The 19,244-nt window shown below is 42.5% G+C and overlaps 1 protein-coding gene across 3 annotated transcripts; it reads right to left on the reverse strand.

Moving 5' to 3' along the window:
- Positions 1-1,050: 1,050 nt before the first annotated feature.
- SLC25A15 (solute carrier family 25 member 15) lies at positions 1,051-17,694 on the reverse strand. Of its 3 annotated transcripts, XR_012634240.1 has the most exons (9): positions 17,578-17,694; positions 16,860-16,972; positions 14,963-15,090; positions 10,533-10,791; positions 5,877-6,014; positions 5,383-5,552; positions 4,207-4,365; positions 2,977-3,334; positions 1,051-1,296 (listed from the first exon to the last, which is right to left on the reverse strand). XR_012634240.1 is itself a non-coding variant. In XM_074913691.1 (8 exons), the coding sequence occupies exons 3-8, from the start codon at positions 15,015-15,017 to the stop codon at positions 3,210-3,212; spliced, it is 906 nt and encodes a 301-aa protein (XP_074769792.1). In that variant the 5' UTR covers positions 15,018-15,090; positions 16,860-16,972; positions 17,578-17,694; the 3' UTR covers positions 1,051-3,209. The 3 variants fall into 3 exon arrangements, 2 of the variants coding, with proteins under 2 accessions (XP_074769792.1, XP_074769801.1); XM_074913691.1 differs by having other exon boundaries at positions 1,051-3,334; XM_074913700.1 differs by lacking the exon at positions 16,860-16,972 and having other exon boundaries at positions 1,051-3,334.
- Between the last annotated feature and the right edge of the window lie 1,550 nt (positions 17,695-19,244).

Consider the following 19,244-nt stretch of genomic DNA (forward strand, 5'->3'; position numbering starts at 1 on the left):
GAGGGGCAGAACTGTCAGATTTGCTGGCTCCAGAGCCTGCCCTTGCAGCCTCACCTCTGCAAGGGTACACTGGCTCACGGTCAGCTCCTGCAATGCTTCAGAGGCTGCATGTGGTGTTGCACATAAACTGCCCTTCAAGGTTATGGGGTGCTGGCAAAGTTCATGTAAGCCTTGCATCTCGACTTGAGAAAAGGAAAAAATGCCCAGTGATACAGGAGTGAGACCACAGCTGCATCACTAGAGGGCGATGGAGCAAGGCAGCAGACAAGGCCTGTGTCTGCACTGGATGTGCTAGGAGCTGGAAGAGGATGCCCTTCTGAAGCCTGAAGTGGCTGATGACTAAGTTACTTTTGGCTTAGCTCAGGCAAATGCATATCGCTGTCCTCAGATGCCCTTTCTAATAGCTTACAGGGCAGTTAAGGTGAACCTTCTTCCTGCTGATGGAGTAAACTAATCTTGTGTAGCAGCAGCAAAGGCTGTTAACAGCAAGCATCAAGATTTTTCTAGCTGAAGCACAGTTAAGTAAAAACTAAGTAGCTGTATGTAGGAGATAGATCTCTCTATAAGAAATGTAGTAAGTACCACTGCTTAGAAGATGGTAACAATAGTTCCTAAACTCCCTGCAGCTCTGGCTTCAAGGTAATAGACACTCATCCCTTACCTATGTGGAATTTAGGGGACCTGTGCTGGACTTCTGGCAGGAAACTGACCCTTAAGAGTATATATATCATGGTACTCAACAATCTAGACAGACACTTGGAAGTGGAATTGAACCTTACTATTAGCTTTGTTAGTACTAAAGTCAGTTCTAAAGGCCAAAGGCTAAACTATGGACTTTATTTTCCATAGCAGATTATGTAAAATCTGCAGGTATTTCACAGCACCTTGTTATGGCTGACACTTTCCCTTCAGCTGAGGGCTTTATTACATTCACTGTTTGTAAAAATCTTTCCTGTTACTTCTGGAAGGGTGGTGACACCAACTCCACCCTCTCTTTGCTCCTCAGGTGAACAAGCTTGTTAATTATTGTTGCATAACAACAGTCAGATATGCAGTTAATCAAATCAAACTTTATTCCCATTAATTCCTCTGCCAACATTATTCTTAGCTGAACAACCAATACATGTGTACAGTTTAAGCAGCTGTAAATGGAAAAATTACTGCTTATATCACCTTCAAGAGGTAAACTCTCCAACTGTGTCTATTTCAGCCACCAACTTCTTGCTGGAGGTTCAGTTCAAAATATCATGCTTCTCTTGAAGCTTCAACTTTTGTATTAAAAACTGCAACCATGAGCTTTAAAAAATGAAAGCAAAGACAAATCTAAGAAATAGATTGAAATATTCCACTGATGTGGAATCAGTCTTCAACTTTTCATAACTATTAGAAACATGTACAAATATACTTTCTCTGGCTAAACACCTTTGAAAAGAAGGGCAAGTCTAACTACTCTTAAAGCCTCACCCTCCTACCTGGATTATTTAAACATTTGGTATAAATTCCTTTTAAAGTACTGACAATGTACAGTAATACTGCCCCTAATGTACCAGTCAAGGTAAATTGATGCAAGACAGTGAAGATTCTCCAACCACACCCTGCTCTAACTGCCTCATCTCATGAGTGTATGAAAGGGGGATGAACAGTTTGTTGCTGCATGTGAAGGCTGGGCAAGCAGGAAGAGTCTGTGGAACTGCAGCAACCACCTTTCAGTGCAGTGGAGGAGCCAGTTTAAGTGCACCCTGGCTGCACTGCAAGAGGCAGGAGGTAGTGACATGCTTTCACCTATGCCTAAAGCTTTTTCCTGTTTCTGGGATCTGAAAAGGAAGCTGTAACAAGCAAAATTGAGCTCTTCCAGCTGTGACTGCTGTCAGTCACTGACAAATCGTGCTAATCCATGATTTTGGTGGGTCTGAGCACTCTGTGTCCTCCACAAGGGTGGGCTGTCACAGCAGTGTCCCTCTGTCCAACTCCAGGCCTGAGTCTTGCACTGTGCTGCTGAGACCTGCTTTGCCTTCTCCCAGGATAGGTAGTAGCTGCCTCTTACAAGGCAGTGGATGCTTGTATAAAGAACATCCTACTTCAAGAATCAAAGTGGCATCTAGAAATAGGTGTTCCTGCATTATTTTGGGTAACACTGACTGCATGTTTAATCAAGTAACATGACCAAGCAGTCATGCCCTCCAGGCCTGAAGGTGATACAAACTATCCAGTCATATGAGCTTTTTCCACTCCGCTGAAGAGACACAGCAAGTGGCAGGACTCCAGCCCAAGTAAGCACATGTTACACCATGGAGACCAGTGTCAGTTGTCTTTAAAACCTCAGTTCTGACTTTTTGCTCCTCTTCAGCTTCTTGTCCTTCAAGCACATGGACTCACTCACATCAAGGTGACCCAACCAGGAGCCTGCACAAAGCTACAATTCTGTGCTCAGCACCAGCAGCTATTTCCAACAGTCTCCCTTACACTAAGTGCTTAATTCAGTGGTGCTTAGTATACTCCAGCACTTCTCAAAAGGATTTAGAAAATAAAATGCTGCATGGACTCCTTAAACCCAGTAACTACATGTTTTTATCTCAAATACAGGCATACCTCAGGCTCAAAGTCATACAAGTGCAAGGTAAGGGGTGAACACTTCCTATTTTATAAGCCCAGAGTACACAAGTTGGACACTGCCTGCCATGACCCTGGAGAGTCACAGAGCAGAAGGGAGCTGGAGAAGGGCAGGTGTCTAGATGAGGGATATGTAGAAGTCAGCCATACTCAGCAAGATTAGACAGGACTGCCATTACTCTGAGTCAGACACTTGTCAGCAACATCTGGGAAAGTTCACCACCACAGCACAGATCTTAAAACAGTGCTTTGTCTTAAACAAAACACAGCCTACGGCTGCATGTTACATTAAACCCAACAGGTCAACATGAAGTCTTTTTAGCACCATTACAGGTCAGGAAAATAGATTTATGACATGCAGCGTACCTAGTGCAGACTCTGCGAGATGGAGATAATCCTGCTGGTCCAATTTAAGCAGCATGTACACATCTATAAAAATCACCTGAATTTAAAAGATTACAAATCCTAAACTGGAGTTGAGTTCCTAAAATTAGGTCACTGTTTTGGCCCTACTCAGACCATGATGTGATCTACAGGCTTTTGATCATTTATTTAAATAATCCTTAAACAATCATTTGTTCTCCATCTGCTGGAAGGTATCAGTATGAATCTATTTGTTTCATCATAAGTTTCCGGCTGTACTCATAGGCAAGAAACAGTGCCCCATTGGCCAGGAATGCACGGATCATAGTTGGCTTTAGTCCAGAATACAAGGCAAGTACACCTGGAAATGAAATTGGAGCCAGTTAGCAATTTATTAAATTGCCTATCCACATCAACCACTGTGCTTTTACCTTTGAAGGATACTGAAGTAATGCTTCCGCTTAGAGGGGCATGCACAGAGAGCTGAACTCGCTGGTGTAGCTGCTAACCACAATGTTACTGGATAGTGGTAGACAAGTATCTGAAGTTTTAACATGAGTTTAGCCATCCCAGTGCTTACTTATCTCAGGTATGACAGCGTTTGCAGAACACTACCTTGGTCACCTGAGGATACCATTCACAGCAGCTGTACCACAGCTGGCAAGGGGACAAAAAAAGCACAGGACTCTGTTGGAGCTGTGCCCCACATCAGAGACCCGCTCTGATGATTATCCTCCCTAGCAACAGGGCCAGGATTGGTATCTGCTGCCATGTACATTCTCACACCATCTTCTGAAGTGCCTAGTGCAGTTCCAGAGATGAGACACAGATAGATGCCCCAAGCTGCCAGGCTAGATAGGACTGATTTATCAAACAGCCATAGATGAACTTTTAGAGGTGAAGATAAATTCTTTACTGAACTGGTTATTTCAGTTTTCATGTACAGGTTTGGTGATGGGTAATGGAGCTCATTCCTTTACCTACTTTTAATGCATACTGAGCTGTGAATTGTCTCCTAAACCAAGAGGCATGGCAGATGCAGCCAGTCTTGATTTCTAGATTCCAAGCTTTCCAGACTACATGAAGCATCAATACTTCTGTTTGTTAGAAACAGCTACTGTCTGTCTCTAACACATTATCAGTGGACTAGATTTCTTAAGCAGCTTTTGGTATTGGAGGGTATAGATTTCAGTCTGTAGCCCTACAGATTCAGTTGATATGCTGCATACTCACCTTCAGTTCTCACAACAGTTACAAATGTCCCCATAAAGCCTGTCTGTTTTCCAGCCATTGAAAGAACCTGAATTCTAGATTTGACACAGTCCACAGGATACACAGCAATCCACAGACAGCTGCCTCCAAAACCTCCACTCAGTAGCAAAGGAATGGGACCTGAAATAAAGAAAAGCTTTTATACACACCACAAAATATCCACCAACATAAGTATCACATTATTTCATCTACAGAAGTCAAGCAGTGTTCTCCTCAGTGTTTTCTTTATGACTGAGAAGCAGTTTCTACTCCCCCACAAACCTTTAAGTTAATTTTAAGCCACTGGGAAGTCACAAGTCTAACCAGAAGCTCAAAGGTTATAAGGAGTGCCTCTTAGATTACTGACCATGTAAAAAAGCATAACCTGGAATTCTGTTTTGACTGTATTAACTACATTAACTCCACTCCTTTCACACTTGCAATCACTTTTCAAGGCTAATCATGAAATGGATTAGAGTAACATCACATAGTGTCACTAATCACTTAAACAGATTTACTTGGTACAGTGCAGTTTGTGATCAGTCATTTTTCAGGATGCAACCTGATTTGTGTTTCAGATCAGATGTTGATAAACATTTTGTAACAGCAGCAACCAGAATGCATGCAGCTAAAATCCTAACTCCCAGCAAGACAAAATATTTCAACAGGAGACAAGCTGTCATTATTCTGGCATCTCCTCATTTTTTAATTTCTACTTCCCCATCTCAGTGTTCTCTTACTATCGTTGTAATTACATCTAACGGTCTGTTCACATGTATGCTCACTGTTCAAGAGAATACAGCTAAAGCTGTAAAGTAAATCACTCTAAACAGCTGATGAAATAGTTCAGAGTTGTGTTACACTGTAGGGTCAGATATTTAAGTAGTTTTGTAGTATTACTGTTAGCTCACTGTATTTATTTCTCCATTTAGAATACATTCTGCCCCAATGGAAAGTGGTCACTTCAATAATTCATTACTATATGTACACAAAATGCAGACCTCCATATTTCCTACATCCAGTTTCCTTGTTTTACATCTATTTTACAACAGCCGTGAATCATAAGCACATCTTCAGGGAAGATATGTGCCCCTCCCCCCCCCTTTATGACCCCCTGACAGCATGCTAAAATCCACCAGGAAAAAAGAGATACCATACCTAACTCATCTTTTGATCTCCCAGAGGCAAAGAATGTCCGACTCAATTCATACCCTCCAAAGAAGAAGAAATAGCCTGGGACTTCCCGCAGCAAAGTGCTTGACAGGCCACGGTAAAATCCAAGGGGACCATCCTTTTGAATAACACCCTTCACTACTGACCAAACTGTACTGAGAGAGAGGTTGATCCAGTTAGTGATGCTTAATAGCCAGATGAGAAGGTTACGGAATGATAGGCAGCTGCAGCAACAATTAAGGATTAGACCCATTGTTTAGACAACAGAATTCAACTAAGACTCAGAACAAGATCCTAGGGGGAGCCCTTCACTGGCATCCAGCTTTACTAGTACCTCAAAGACCTCCAGGCTCCAACCCTCCCAGCCCCAACTCTTCTCTGGTTAACAGTGCACTACAGATGTGACACCAAGCCAATACAGAATTAAAAAAATCACACGTAAAAGGGTTTCAGAGATACTGGGCAGGGTGTATACTTACTTGTGTCCCTGGACTATTTTTCCTGACAACTGCATTTCATGCATGGCCTGCAGTCGGCACTTCACCAGCTCTGTGGGACAGAGGACAAGGGTGGCAAAGGCAGAGGCGAAGGAGCCTGCAGCAGCGTTCTGCAGATCACTGCAAGAGAGAAACTGCAGAAGGTATTTGGGCACTGACCTTCAGTGCAGTGGAGCCACTGCACCAGCAATCAGCCTCCTGAACCTGTACTCGAAATATCATCAAGAAAAACCTGACACAGTCTTGGGGGAAAATCTCAAGGGAAAAGGGCACTTACTTGATCTAGGGAGATAAGAAACCTGGCTCATCCCATCATCATATACAACTCAAATACATCCTTTTGACACCCAAGAAGATATCGCAACCTTTACCTTTTTTTTGCCATATTTTACTGATTGCAGCAGAATAAACACTATAAAAGTCAAGAAGGATAAAATTTGATAAAGATTTCTACAGAGTAGTTTTACTGGGCAACTTTTGGGTACTAGTTACTTCCTCAGAACAGGAATAATCATTACCTCATACAGATGTCAGTGTTTTCAAATTCACCTTACCACTATTAATACCAGTTTTCAATGGAGGACTCTAGAAATCTGAAACCAAGACACAATGGACCACTATAATCTTTCTATGGATGTACTGCAGTGAATGCAGCCATGTGAATCAGAGACAGTGCAGACAAACACCACTGAACAAGACAGCACTATAATCTGCATTGACTCACAGTATTCCAAAACCGGGGTTTACTTTGCAGTTATTTTACACGTATCATGAAGTCTGGGCTGCCAAACTGCTAGGACTCAAAAGGCTGGTACTCCAGGATAAGATACACTTTAAACATGTTCCTACAGACACTGGTGTGTTGCACAGGAGCTGCACAACAGCACAGAACAAGTGGAGCTTCTCCCTTCTTTCAGAACCTGGGGAGTCAGCACAGCTGAGACTGCCCTTGCTGCTGCACAGAAATTCTTTCCATACACAGGAGATGTTTGCCCTGTGCCCAGTAGTTTTATACATCTACAGTATTAAAGATTAAAGCCACAACTTTTCACCTTGCAGAAGCATCACAGAACTGAAATTGTCACATGAAGCAAAATGGCAGCGACAAGAACTGTCAAAGTGGAAGAAGTCAGTAACTGCCTGCGGAGCAGTGACCACATAATACGGAGTAAGTAAGAACTGGCAACATCGACTGCACAACAGTGGCACACAAAGCCTGGTGTAACAGGGATCTGAAATGCAACTCTCTAAAGCTCGAGACAGAGAAAGGCACTGAGCCCTACAGTTAAGCAGCTATGAGCTACAGCAAGGCAGTAGGGTTACACATTGAAGAAATCAGGGTAAGATGACATGGAAGAGGTGCCTTCTAACTATGCCCTAAAGGGTGCACAGGATCCTTCCTCCTTCAGGAGAAAGAAAAAAAATGATGCTATCAGACAAAAAGAATTGACATATGTAAGTAAAGCATTAGATTTAGCCGTAATTCAGATACTTTCTACTTTTGCCCTCTGATGTTTGATTTTGCATACAAAAACTCTACTGGACCTGCTGTTTAGGCTTTGGTCTTTAATATAGTGAACCTCACTGCAGAAGTGATAAGCCTTGAATGCTGTTCAGGTTTCCTCTCAACTCAAAATGCCTAATTCAGTAATTTTTCTGGATGGGAGAGTTTTGATCATACATCACAGGAAGAAAAATCATCTACTCTTAACACTGCTGCTTCTTCTATAAAAGGTATTTATCTTGTTTTTTCAAAGAAAATAACCTGCTGAAGATGACTAGTCACGTATTGAGAAAGTCAGACTGAGGTGAACAAGGATAATAGTTCTCTCAGTTTAGACTTTGGCACAGAATGACATCAGTTTGGTTGGACTAAGTGGGCACTTCGACAAATGGAATTTAGCACTTTTCTTTCCATTTGGTTGTCTCACTTTAGACTTTAGCATGGAATGAAATCAATTTGGTTGGACTAAATGGATGTTAAAAGATAAATGGAATTTAGCATTTCTCTCCATTAGTTTTCTTTTTGACTCACTCATCAGTGACATGCATTCCTTTAACTGGAGAAACTGTTGTTTTACAACTGTTTTGCAAGGCTTCACTCACTGACTGGGGTATCACTGAACACAAGAAGCCTAGGCAAGCTTATTCCCAAGCCATTTAAAGGTGTGACTGGAAAGGTAACTTAAAGCAAAACCAAACTATTGTAGCTGGTTTTGAGAAATCTCAAGCATTACAAAATAATGAAAAAGTGAGAAGCAATTGCTTATATACAGGTGAGAAAAATAGTCAGGTTGACCTCAGTTTGTAACTTGATGAGCTAAGGTAGCATGAGAGTTTTTAAACAGCAGAGGCAATGAAGATAATTATAGTTCCTTATGTGTCACGTCCAGATGTTAACCATGTCATCAGGGTTTCTTCCCTCCTCTACAGCACACAAAGGCTTCTTGACTCTCCCACAATAAGAATGGTTGGAGACATCCTGGACAGACCACATGTACTCAGGGCACCACTGCAAACCATGTCAATTCTCTCATACATGCACCTCATAAGATGCCCCCACAATGATCCAGAATAAGAGATCAAGGAAGCAGCATCAAGGGAGAAATCTTTCAAATAAATGTAAATCCTTTAGTGTTTTATCCTAGCACAGCCATGCAATCACACTATTTGTTCTTCAATCAACAATGTATTAAACAGCCATCCTGGGTCTGAAAAGTACCCATTTACCTGACCAAGGAAAGAGAGGTCAGACGTCAGAGGCACTTGCTATTGCTACATATTCAAATTATATTCCCATTCTGTATTCTACTCCAAAGATGTGGAATAGTACACCTATGTCTATACTGTTTGAAAGTTTCCTGTGCTACCTCCCCTACATATGCTGTAAACATGCTGTCTCAGTCCCTTGAAGAAATGATCCCAGGACCTCTGCAAGTCTGTAGTCTACCTCCCAGGAGGGTCATAAAAGATGGTTAAGCAGCAAATCATGCGTTGGTAGGCCTACCTCCTAACATTTGAGTGGGTAGTAAAAGATAAGAGGTCTGTAAGCTGAGCAAGCAGAAACCCCCTGATCTAAGAAAGCAATAAAAAAGGTGGAAATGACTGTCTCAGCTGAGGTATTTCAACTGTCAGAAAACAGTGAAAGAGAATGCAAGTAGAGAACAATTAATATAATTTGTCTCTTCATCACTTCATATTCCCTCATAGCAGGCCTCAACCTTAAGATACAACATCTTAACATGTGACAGGAGAACACCTCACTTAATGCCACTTCTAGATACTTGTCTTGCACTTAGGTAGCTACCTATGTCATGTCAAAAGATCTCTAATGCAGATTCATGGCCTCCTCAGCTACTTTCATTTGGAGACAGACATGACAGAGGCAGAACAAAGTTTTTATTAATAAAAAGATTAATGTGGTTAACCTTGCACCACCCTTTGACTGGAGTTAGGACAGTATGAGAAATCTTTTACACTGTGAGGCAGCACAACGATGGAGAAGGTGCAGCTACTTTCAGTGCTGCACCAAAGACATACCTTGAGAAATGTGGAACAGTAAGGCACATGGAGACTGCTGGACCACTGACAGCTCTAAAGTGATGCCCCTGGAGAAAAGCCATCCTAGCTAGAAAAAGATTATGATCATTATGCCAGTGCATAAAACCAGGACTTGTTCACACCCTGAATGCTTTTCACAGCTCTGGTCTCATAAGCTAAAAATCCAGGCATGTCAGGATTGCAAGAGTTTGAGAAGGACAGTGAGGAGAGCTAAAGAAACAGCTTCAGAGTACTCACTGACTAGGAAGGATGGGATCCTTCCATCAACGAAGGGGTGGGGAAGAGGAGCATGGAGCAGTGGACAGATCTACAAAATCCCAGGTAGCATGGAGACAGTGGGTAAGGATCAGCTGCCTCTTCCAGTTACAGAATTAATGACTACCACCCACAGAACTCCCTGCCAAAGTGTACTGCAGATGCAAGGAACTTACAAGAATTCAAGAGGAGACCAGACAAGTGCTTCAGAAGAAATCCATAGTCACTGACTGGATCACACAAGGATCAAGAAATCCTCTGAACTAAGAACACAAGTCTGCAGAGAACTCACAGTAAGTATTAAACACCTCCTTTCTCTCTTCTCTCTTTAGGCAGCCACTTACTGCCAGTGCTGCAGACAACACACTGTGCAAAATTAGACCTTTGATCTAACCCTCATTACATTCCAGCTTTTGAAACTTAAATTTTTAAAAGCAAGGCAATATTAGAAAAGTTTTTCCCCTTGGTATGCCTCCCTGTAAGAACCACTACCTGCCCTGTAAAATGAGAACCACCTAAAGGTCAAGGGAATACTAACTTCCAGGTATTGCAATGCTCAGTCCGTTTAGTAAAAGTATTCCAGGTCTTGAATATTCCAGTTAAGTTGCAATTCAACCAGCCAACTGCAGCAACAAGTAGATGGCTCTGTTGTAGTTAGACACCATATCCTAGCACAAAGGTCTATATTCCAAAACTTACTACAATGCATACTGGCAGAGGGGGACTGGGACATCAGTTATGCTCTGACAATACAGTACTTGCAAATAGCAGTTGCATAGTTCTTATTTCCTTTAAAATACGAAGCAGATTTCTATAACTAACCTGAGCTTTGTTTTCCTGTCTACTCCGACAATTCTTCTCACAATTTGTTGGCAGAATCCATAGCACATGAACAGAACAGAGTTCTCTGCAATGTTGGCTACAAGCGCTGGTGTAGTTCCCTTGTAGAAGCCTTGAAACCCCACTTGCTTGTAGGTTTTCACAAAACAGTCTACAATTCCTTTGTACATGTTGGGGAATGTCTGCATCTTCACCTTTGCAGTGTCAAAGGGCTGGCCAGTCAGCACACATGCTGTCCCACCTAAACAAGCAGTGGAAGAGGGTGGATGAAGGTTATCACAACTGAAACATCTATACACAAACGGCACTATTAGGAAAATCACACAGAAAGCAACAATTAATTAATTCTCCACAGGAAAAGACAAGTGCACTGATTTCAGCACAATGGCATCAGTTATCAGTGGTGAATTTAGTTACCTGAAGGAAAACCATGCATAAAAGCAGTAACAGCTTAAGTCTCATTAAGCATTTCTTTACCTTATTAAGAGCAAGCATCTAACTGAATCGATTCACCTACATAAACAGGTACTGAATTAGAGATACTGTTCTGAAAATCAAGTCACCTGTGTTGAGTTAAGCAACATTTTCACTGTTCATTAATGCAGTGGTTCAGAAGACATCCAATTTTACACTCTAATAACAAAAACCTGACAGATTTTGAATCAAGTGAGACAAAGACTCCTCCAGGACAAGAGAACACTGCTGAGATAGTGCTAAAACTGATGAGACAAATTGTTAACCAAAGACTCAATCCCTTTAGTTCAAAACTCCAGATTACTCTTATGTGCATTTATTCCTACATACTAGAAGAAAGTGTCCAGTATAAGCTGAAAAAGGGCAAAAGGGCAAAGTTCCTCAACCTGTTATCTTTTCCAAACTGAACTGCAAGGTCAATACCCTGAAAATCTGTGAAATATTTCAATCAATACCAGTAATCACTTCTCCCTCAGCGCACTGTTCTTCTACATGAACTAACTCAATTCAGAAGTCTGCAGAAAGAGCTAACATTACACTTTTTCAGTAAGAAATACCTACGTACACTGACAGCAATCTATTAGAAGCCAGTGACTAAGAGGAAGCATATGATAGGTGTACCTTACACAGACTTTATGATTCTGCTTTTTTAGCAAGAGATAAGAACTATCCTAAAATGGAAGATCATCTTTAAATGTTTAGCTGACATTTAAAGCACAGCTGACATGCATATACTGTAAAGAGAACAAGTTAACAAGATGATTTTTTCAGCTAGGAAACAGAAGTAATTATCTGTAAATGCAGATAAGGTAAAGAAACTGAAAAAGAAGCATATGTGTGAATCCAATTAAGATTAGTTATTTTTCTTCTAAGTGGGGAGAATAAGAGTAAGCAAGTGTTTGTTTAACCAGGGTTATTTTCAAGCAATTTTACTCATTATATTGTTGCTGCTCTGCAAAGAGGTACTTCAGGACTTTAAGAGGAACTAAATATCTAGCTGCCATAAAACATCAAATGGATCATTAAAAGCTTCAGAGCAAATTATGCAAGGAAACATGAAGAGCTTCTTGCTAGGTGAGGAATAACCAAGGAAGAAAGTAGCTGGCTCTGACCAGTAACACCCATGTCAGTCTCAGATGAGAAGCAGAGCTAGAAAGGCTCAGCCAATGCCACCTGCAGGCAAGTCAGGTAGATTTTAATCTAGAGGACAAATGCTAGGTTCCTGTGTAAAGGCAGACAAATGCCAGGTTCCTGTGTAAAGGCAGACCTAAAACATCCATGTGTAGTAAAATAATGGCTGTTGGAAGAAGCTCAAGAAAACCAGGAGTGGTCTTGAGCATGCAAAACTAAAAAATTCAGAGCTGACTGAACACCTGTTCCAAAAAGAGAAAGGGCTCTCCTTACACTGTCATTGGAGGTAGCACAAGAAGCCCAGTAAACTACAGCAATGAACTTTGTAAGCTTCAAGGTAAAGACCAAGAGTCACAATTAGTATCTAAAACATTAAAGAAAACAATTCTTCCAGCCAGCAATACAGTGTAAAACCCCAAAACAAACCAGAAAAAAACAAAAAAAGTCAACCATGCTTGAATGTTTAGACAAATGTGGTTATAATAATGACATGGGAACAGTGGGGAAAAGAGTTCTACTTAATCAGAAAAGTGATCAGAGGTTGCTCAGATCCTAGGCAAAGAACTATGACCCTCAGGCACCTGAAGGACTTACTGTTCAGAACTTACTTGTTCCAGTATGTCATTATTTACCAGTTAGTCAAGACTGTATCTGGAGAGAAAGGTAAAACCAGGTTGTGCATTTGCGGGAGCAACTAGCTGTTTGCCTAAATAACACTTTTCTAAAGGGTACAGACACATATGTAACACAAAAGTGAGCACTACCAATGAACATAGGCAATACAAAGCAAGTATGTGGAAAGAATATGGAAAATAACTACTAGTGGAACAGTAAAACTGTATTAGAAGAAAAGTAGCAAAGAACAATGATTTAGGATTACTGAAGTAATTTTCAAAGAGGTCTGACTTCCTTCATCTTATCCAAAGGAAGGAGAACTTTACCAGAGAAGAAAACAGCATAATTAGCTCCAAGATCCTCTAAGCAATACTGCCAAAACCAGGGAAACCTCAAGTGCATGCCCTGTTAGCCTGAGTGTGAGCATGGAACAGTATCGCCAAGAAATGGATTTCTAAGCTTATGCTAGTTTCCAGCTCTTGTAGTCACCAAGAGCTTCAACTCAGAAAGACAGCTTCTAAGCCAGAGTGCTCCACTGCCCTGGATGTTAACCATTCCTCAGCTGAAGTACGAGGAAGGAAAGCAATCACACCTCCTATTTAAGCCCCTGGGAACACCCACAAAAACATCAAGAACTGCACAGATATTAAGTTACTACTTTGGGAAATAGAGCAGATAATAGCTATTGTGGTGGTTTAGGCCCTGCGGGGACCCGAGACCATGCTGCCGCTGTCCCTCCCCCACCCTCAGACCAGACAGGGCAGGGAGTGAGATACAAACCCCGGGGCTGAGATAAGGAAAAATTTAATACAACAGTGCAACAACAACAAACTGAACAACAACAATAACAACAATGAACAGGAGATATACTGCACGGAATACAGCAAGTGAGGGTACTGAGTGAAGGTACCAACCAGGAACACAAACTGTCCCAATGCTCTTCCCCACTTGGGCACCCGGACCTGACATCAGCATGGTACCCGGCTAGAGCTCCCTCCCCACTGCTGGGGAAACTTTACCCTATCCTAGCTGAACCAGGACACTTATTTACTGAGGATTCAAAAACCAAGGAGAATAAACAGACTAGCAGTAACATTTTTTCTAAGGCAATAAAAGAATAATAGCAGAAACACTTCACTTGCAGGAAAAGAGTGTTGTCTAGTAAATTAACATATTTTTACAAAGGCTAACAAAGCAGGTATTACCTGGGCAAAATGTGGCGGTAGATAGAATGCTTTATGAAGGTGCCACACTGGACTCATGTTATCTGTCACCCCTTGATTTCTCACTGCACTAAGGTTAACTCCAGTCTGACAAATGACCTCAAATAACTACCCTTGAAATACACTTAACACCATTAATACCATCACAAAAGGACCAACCAACTGCATTAGCTATTGTATGGGAAAAAAAACTATTAAATTGTTTAAACTGCTTCCAAGAGTACATTGGACAAATCTTTCCTTCCACCTTTTCTGTATAAACACTGCCAGCTTAGAAGTGTCAAAAAGACCCCTTTTCTTTGGCAGAGTTAAAAAACGATTCACCCCTCAGCCATGGACATTACCAACATGGTAATGTTAGTGAGACAATGCAACTGTTTCCACGTTTGTGACTGTCACAACTGGTTCAGCAAAACTTTATAGCACATAGACTGAACTGGAAGTTAGCTGAATGAATTCATCATTAGTCCTACTACTAAGCTTCCTAGCTTTTGAAGATTCACATCAGGATGTTATCTGAGCTAATAACCCTTCACATAGTCTCTTGCCTGTTTCAATTAGAGCAGGTTCCTGTGACAAAAGCAGCATCTCAACCACTCAACACACTGTTTAAGTTCATTCCAAAACTCTGCTTGTGACCAATGCTTAAACTCATGTAAGCACGAGAACTAACACTGAAACTTAAATCTCCTTCTGGAAAATTATTAGTCTGGAATAAGGCTTACACCTTCACTGTGTGGCAGGGGTTTCACCAGGGAGGGGTAATAGTGATGCAGTTACAACACCAGCTGAGGTCAGCTGCTTCACCTCCATGTCCTTAAAATACATAAGGCAAGGCTTGTTACAGCAATGGGAAACTGCTTTTACATTTCTCAAAGGTATTAATTATTATTGCTCTAATTATTAATGCTCAAAGGCATTATTATTCTGTCTCTCAGAAGTTTTGTGCAATTAAGTTCTCTAGCTTACCTGCAGCTCCTGCTGTGAGGTCAATAGCAGCCTGAATAGCTGAGTTGATCCTCATGCTTCACACTTGTTTATCAGTTACTTCAGAGTGAAGTCTCTTGTTTCCTGGCAGGTGTTGAGACAGTCGTCTCCTAAGAGAAGAGAAAGATGACGCATACACGATTTACCACAGTAACTGACAGTCAAAAGCATCACAAGATTGCTTTCACTTTCACTCTTCCATTTACACTGTTCTAAACCATTTACAGACAGAAAATGCTTGTCCCCAAAACTGATATCTAGTATATTTGTATTTTGACTGACTAGTTTTGCTGCATTAGGCAAATCCTCTGGAGTATCACTGCCTAGCTTCAGATTACTTGGGCTTTCCAGTTTCTAGTGTCCATGGATCTCTCAAATGAAAGCAAAGAGTACCCCAGGGAAAAGTGATGAGCATTACCTTTTTATAGATTATAGAACCATAGTCTCCATCAGGGGTCTAAGGCTAGCTGGCAGGAATATCCCCCCCACCCCCGCCAGGCTCCCCACCTACAAAGCAAAACAAGAGAATTGCTCTCCTCATGGTGAACAGCAGTTAAGAAAACTGCATTCATGATGCTACAGGCACATTTCTACATGGCTCTCAGAAGATACGAGTAGAAAGGGAATAAATATGAACATCTAGAATTGTATCTGGATGTCATGTTCCCAGCACAAGTCCCCTCCACACCAGCATACTATAAATTTACATCTCATCTCTCAGGAAGGCAGTTGGAAAGCAGAAATGCAAAGGTGACACTCTCAAACAAAACATTCAAATTAATTCAGTTCTCAAGTTTGCAGTAAGGTACTTTCACTGGGTGAGCAGTTAAAAGATTGCTTATCTGGAGTAAAATCACTAAGCCAAAGAGCTCCCACTGTTACAGAGCCATGCTGCTGAGTGAGACACTTAGCTGGTGGTGCTGTCAGAAGAGTTGCATGAGTCTTAAATCCACACAAATACACACATGAATCACACCCTCACTGACTTTTAAGCCTGGCTTCAAGGACAATATATCAGCGAACAGAACATTTTTCACTCTTTTACCTACTGTGGTGCTTCTTTTGAAGCTTCCAAAAACGTATTCTGTGGTAAGATTTATGGAAAACACAATTTACAGTAGTCTATACTGAAAGAATTAAAGAAACACACTGTATGAACTACATCCTTTGTACAACTTTTACAAGTACACACACCCGCATGCAATTAAGGCTTTAAGAAAGCCTATCTCTAAACAGATTATTGCCAAAGCTTAAAAAACTCCCCAGTAGGCCAAATACTGTCCCTCAGTAACTTCACATGTCCAGTCTGTTTAAGATGAGTTGCATGAATCTGAATGTAATGGGTTTAAAAAAGATGCATCCCTTCTTTTACAGTAAATGGCACTAATACATGCTATTTCTGAATTGTGGTTACAGATTGGAACTTCTTCACCACTGACAGCATAGCATACTGTTATTTCAAAACAGAGGCTACAAGACCAAGTTACACTTCATTATCCTATATACCTCATTAGCGTTCACACAGCACTCCACACTTTTGCTTCTCATTCAGAGGAAGAAAAAAGAACAAGAGATCAGCGAGACAGCCTCTGAATGAAGGGAATTACTAGAGAGCAACAACTGCCCGCATTCAGTGAAATGGACACTGCTTGCATCACACCGAGTGCTTATCAACTCGTGCCAGTCCCCAACGGGAGTACATGCCAAATCCCCCACAGATACCTACTGATCGCCTGGCAGAAGGAAAAACAGCAATGCCTATAAAAACACGGAAGTTTTGAGAGCCAAAGTTTAGTTTCCTGATCCATAAGAGCACATTATCACTTTCACAAGACTTAAGACTTAGTCAAAATTACGCCAGTAGTATACACGTACATACCTTCTCTGCTATTTTTTTTCCTATTTGCAATAACACTAGCAGATTAAAAACTGCTTGTAGATATAACAAGGCAACAACCGCTGTTACTTCCCAAGCGAATCCAGTCCTCAAACCTGGAGCCACAGAAGCACTGGTTAGTGTAACAGGCCCCGCAGGGTCCTCCAGCCGCGGCCCCAGACGTTCTTCTCTACTGATGCATCCCCCAAACACCAAGTGGATAAACCTAAAGGCTCCCGGGGCCAGCCCGCAGGGCAGCAGCGCGCAGGCTGCCACACGTGCTCCCGGCCGCTGTACGCCGACTCTCTTCGGTACCGGCCACACCGCCAGCTCCGGGCGGGCAAAGCCGAAGGGCAGCTCTCCTCAGGGGAGCCAGGCGCCGGCCGCCATCGCGGGAACCCCCCGCTCCCACACACCACCCTTCTGAGCAGGAAAGCGCCGGCCGGCCTTTAGCGGGGCGGCGCGGGGAGATGGCAGAGGCCTTGCCGGGGCAGGAGGCCGCTGAACCCCGCACGCCCCCCCGCACGTCGGCGCGACGCGCCTCCCGGGAGGCTGCACGCACACCGACGATTCCCGGGGGGCCGCGCACCGTTGAGCCCCGAGGCCGCAGCGCACCCAGCCGGCCCGCCCGCCAGGCCCGTAGGCCGCGGGGCAGCCCGGCTCCCGCCCGGGGACCCCTCCGTCCCGAGCCACCCCCGGCCCGCCTAGCGCCGCCACTCACCGCCGCCCGGCCGGGCGGGCAGTCCCGCCGCCGCTGCCCCTATATAGGCGGCCGAGGGAGGCAGCGCGGCCCCCCGCGGCCCCGGGGAAGACGCGGGCCGGGGAGGCGGTGGGCGGGCGGCGGGGCCGGGCCAGGCCGGGCCCCCGGCGGCGGGAGGCGGTTCCGGGCGGCGGGGAAACGCCCGGCGGCCGGCGTGCTGCGGGGAGAGGGTCGGGGACGGGGTTTTGGGGTCCCCATAAGTACCGGTCGCAGCAGCGCCCTGCTCCGGCCCCTTCCGAAACCCTACGGCCCACAGTACCTTTTATGTTTTGGTTGGGTGGGTGTTTTTTTGTTTTAAAGAAGGATTTATTTAGGAATTAAATACCCTGAAATAACATTTCGTGCGTACAGGGGAACCCCAGCAGAACTGCCGCAATTCCCGAGACAGGCACTCATCCATCAGCCGCAGTCGGACTAGATGTTTTTTTTTTTGCCTCCTGCTAGTTTGAAGTATTTGACAAATTTTTAAAATGTCATTCGAGCAATAGAGGAGAAGGAAAATTTACCTGTGGCCATATTTTTTTTTTTTTTGTACTATGTGACTGAATAGCAGTTACGTAAACAAAAACTACTATTCCCTCTTTCCCAAAATAAAAAATCCCCATGAAATTTAACATGTGTGTTAGAGGACTAAGCTGTACAAGTCTGTAGCTATCTTATACTTAAAAAATAAAGATAACAGCAGTCTACAATCTTCTGTCTAAAGTTATAAAGATATACCCAACATCTTGCATACTGACTAAAATATTTTTTTCTGCTGCTTTAGCTGGATTGAATAGTCAAATAATTGTGGAGATACATATAAAAAATTTGTTTCTGTTCTGATTTATGCTAAAACCTCTAGCTTTACTAATGCATACTCAACAGTGGCCCGTAAGCATATTAAACTGGACATAGACAGACATTCAGAAGCAATTCGCTGCAGATCAACAAGTAACTTCTCCCAAGATGAGAAATAAAAAAAAAAATAAATTAAAAATTTAAAACATTAAAAAAACCCTTTGTGCTGCTTTTTGGGAATGTGAAGTGGCATATAATGGCTTAAACCACTGGCATGAGGGCTAATACCACTTTCTTCAACTGAAACGTCACAAAACTCTTTTTTTCTTTTTATTTTGATTAGCAATTAACTGAAGTGCTTGCAATAAGGCTCATCAGAAGCACTGCCTATTTGTAAGCAGTAGGACACTGTACAACCTGTGAGAAGGTAAATGAGCAGTAGCTATAATGTATATCAGTGATCAGTAACACTCAAGATACTCTGACAGACCAGGCAGTGTTTCTGGGAGGTGCCGTACACCTGCAATCTCTGCTGAGCTGCAGATGTGTTTGTGTGGATTGAGACACACAGACCTACATATTTGAGCTTAGATCCATGGTGTTTTCCCCCAAATAAAACTGATGGCTCTTACTTTCAAAGCCCTAACCAAGCAAAAAAGCATTATAAATACCAGAAAGTTAAGTGTATGTTTCCCCCCGTCACTATTAATTAAGTATAGGGTTCAGATACGATTTTTCTATATGGTTATTTCCTTGAAACATTAATTTTAAATGGTTTGGGGCTATTCTTCAAAATATAGCAATTGTTAAGGAAGACCAGGCCAGGTTATAAATAGTTTTAGAAATGA

The sequence above is a fragment of the Athene noctua genome, chromosome 1 (assembly GCF_965140245.1).
Source record: "Athene noctua chromosome 1, bAthNoc1.hap1.1, whole genome shotgun sequence".
Classification (NCBI taxonomy): domain Eukaryota; kingdom Metazoa; phylum Chordata; class Aves; order Strigiformes; family Strigidae; genus Athene; species Athene noctua.

What these genes read in the sequence shown, in the direction of transcription:
- SLC25A15 (XM_074913700.1), bottom strand. Translation starts at nt 15,017, where the DNA reads ATGAGGATCAACTCAGCTATTCAGGCTGCTATTGACCTCACAGCAGGA. An exon ending in GACAGGAAAACAAAGCTCAG is followed by an intron (nt 6,015 to 10,532) that starts GTTAGTTATAGA and finishes TCTCTCTTGCAG; the next exon opens with TGATCTGCAGAACGCTGCTG. An exon ending in GAGATCAAAAGATGAGTTAG is followed by an intron (nt 4,366 to 5,382) that starts GTATGGTATCTC and finishes TCTTTATTTCAG; the next exon opens with GTCCCATTCCTTTGCTACTG.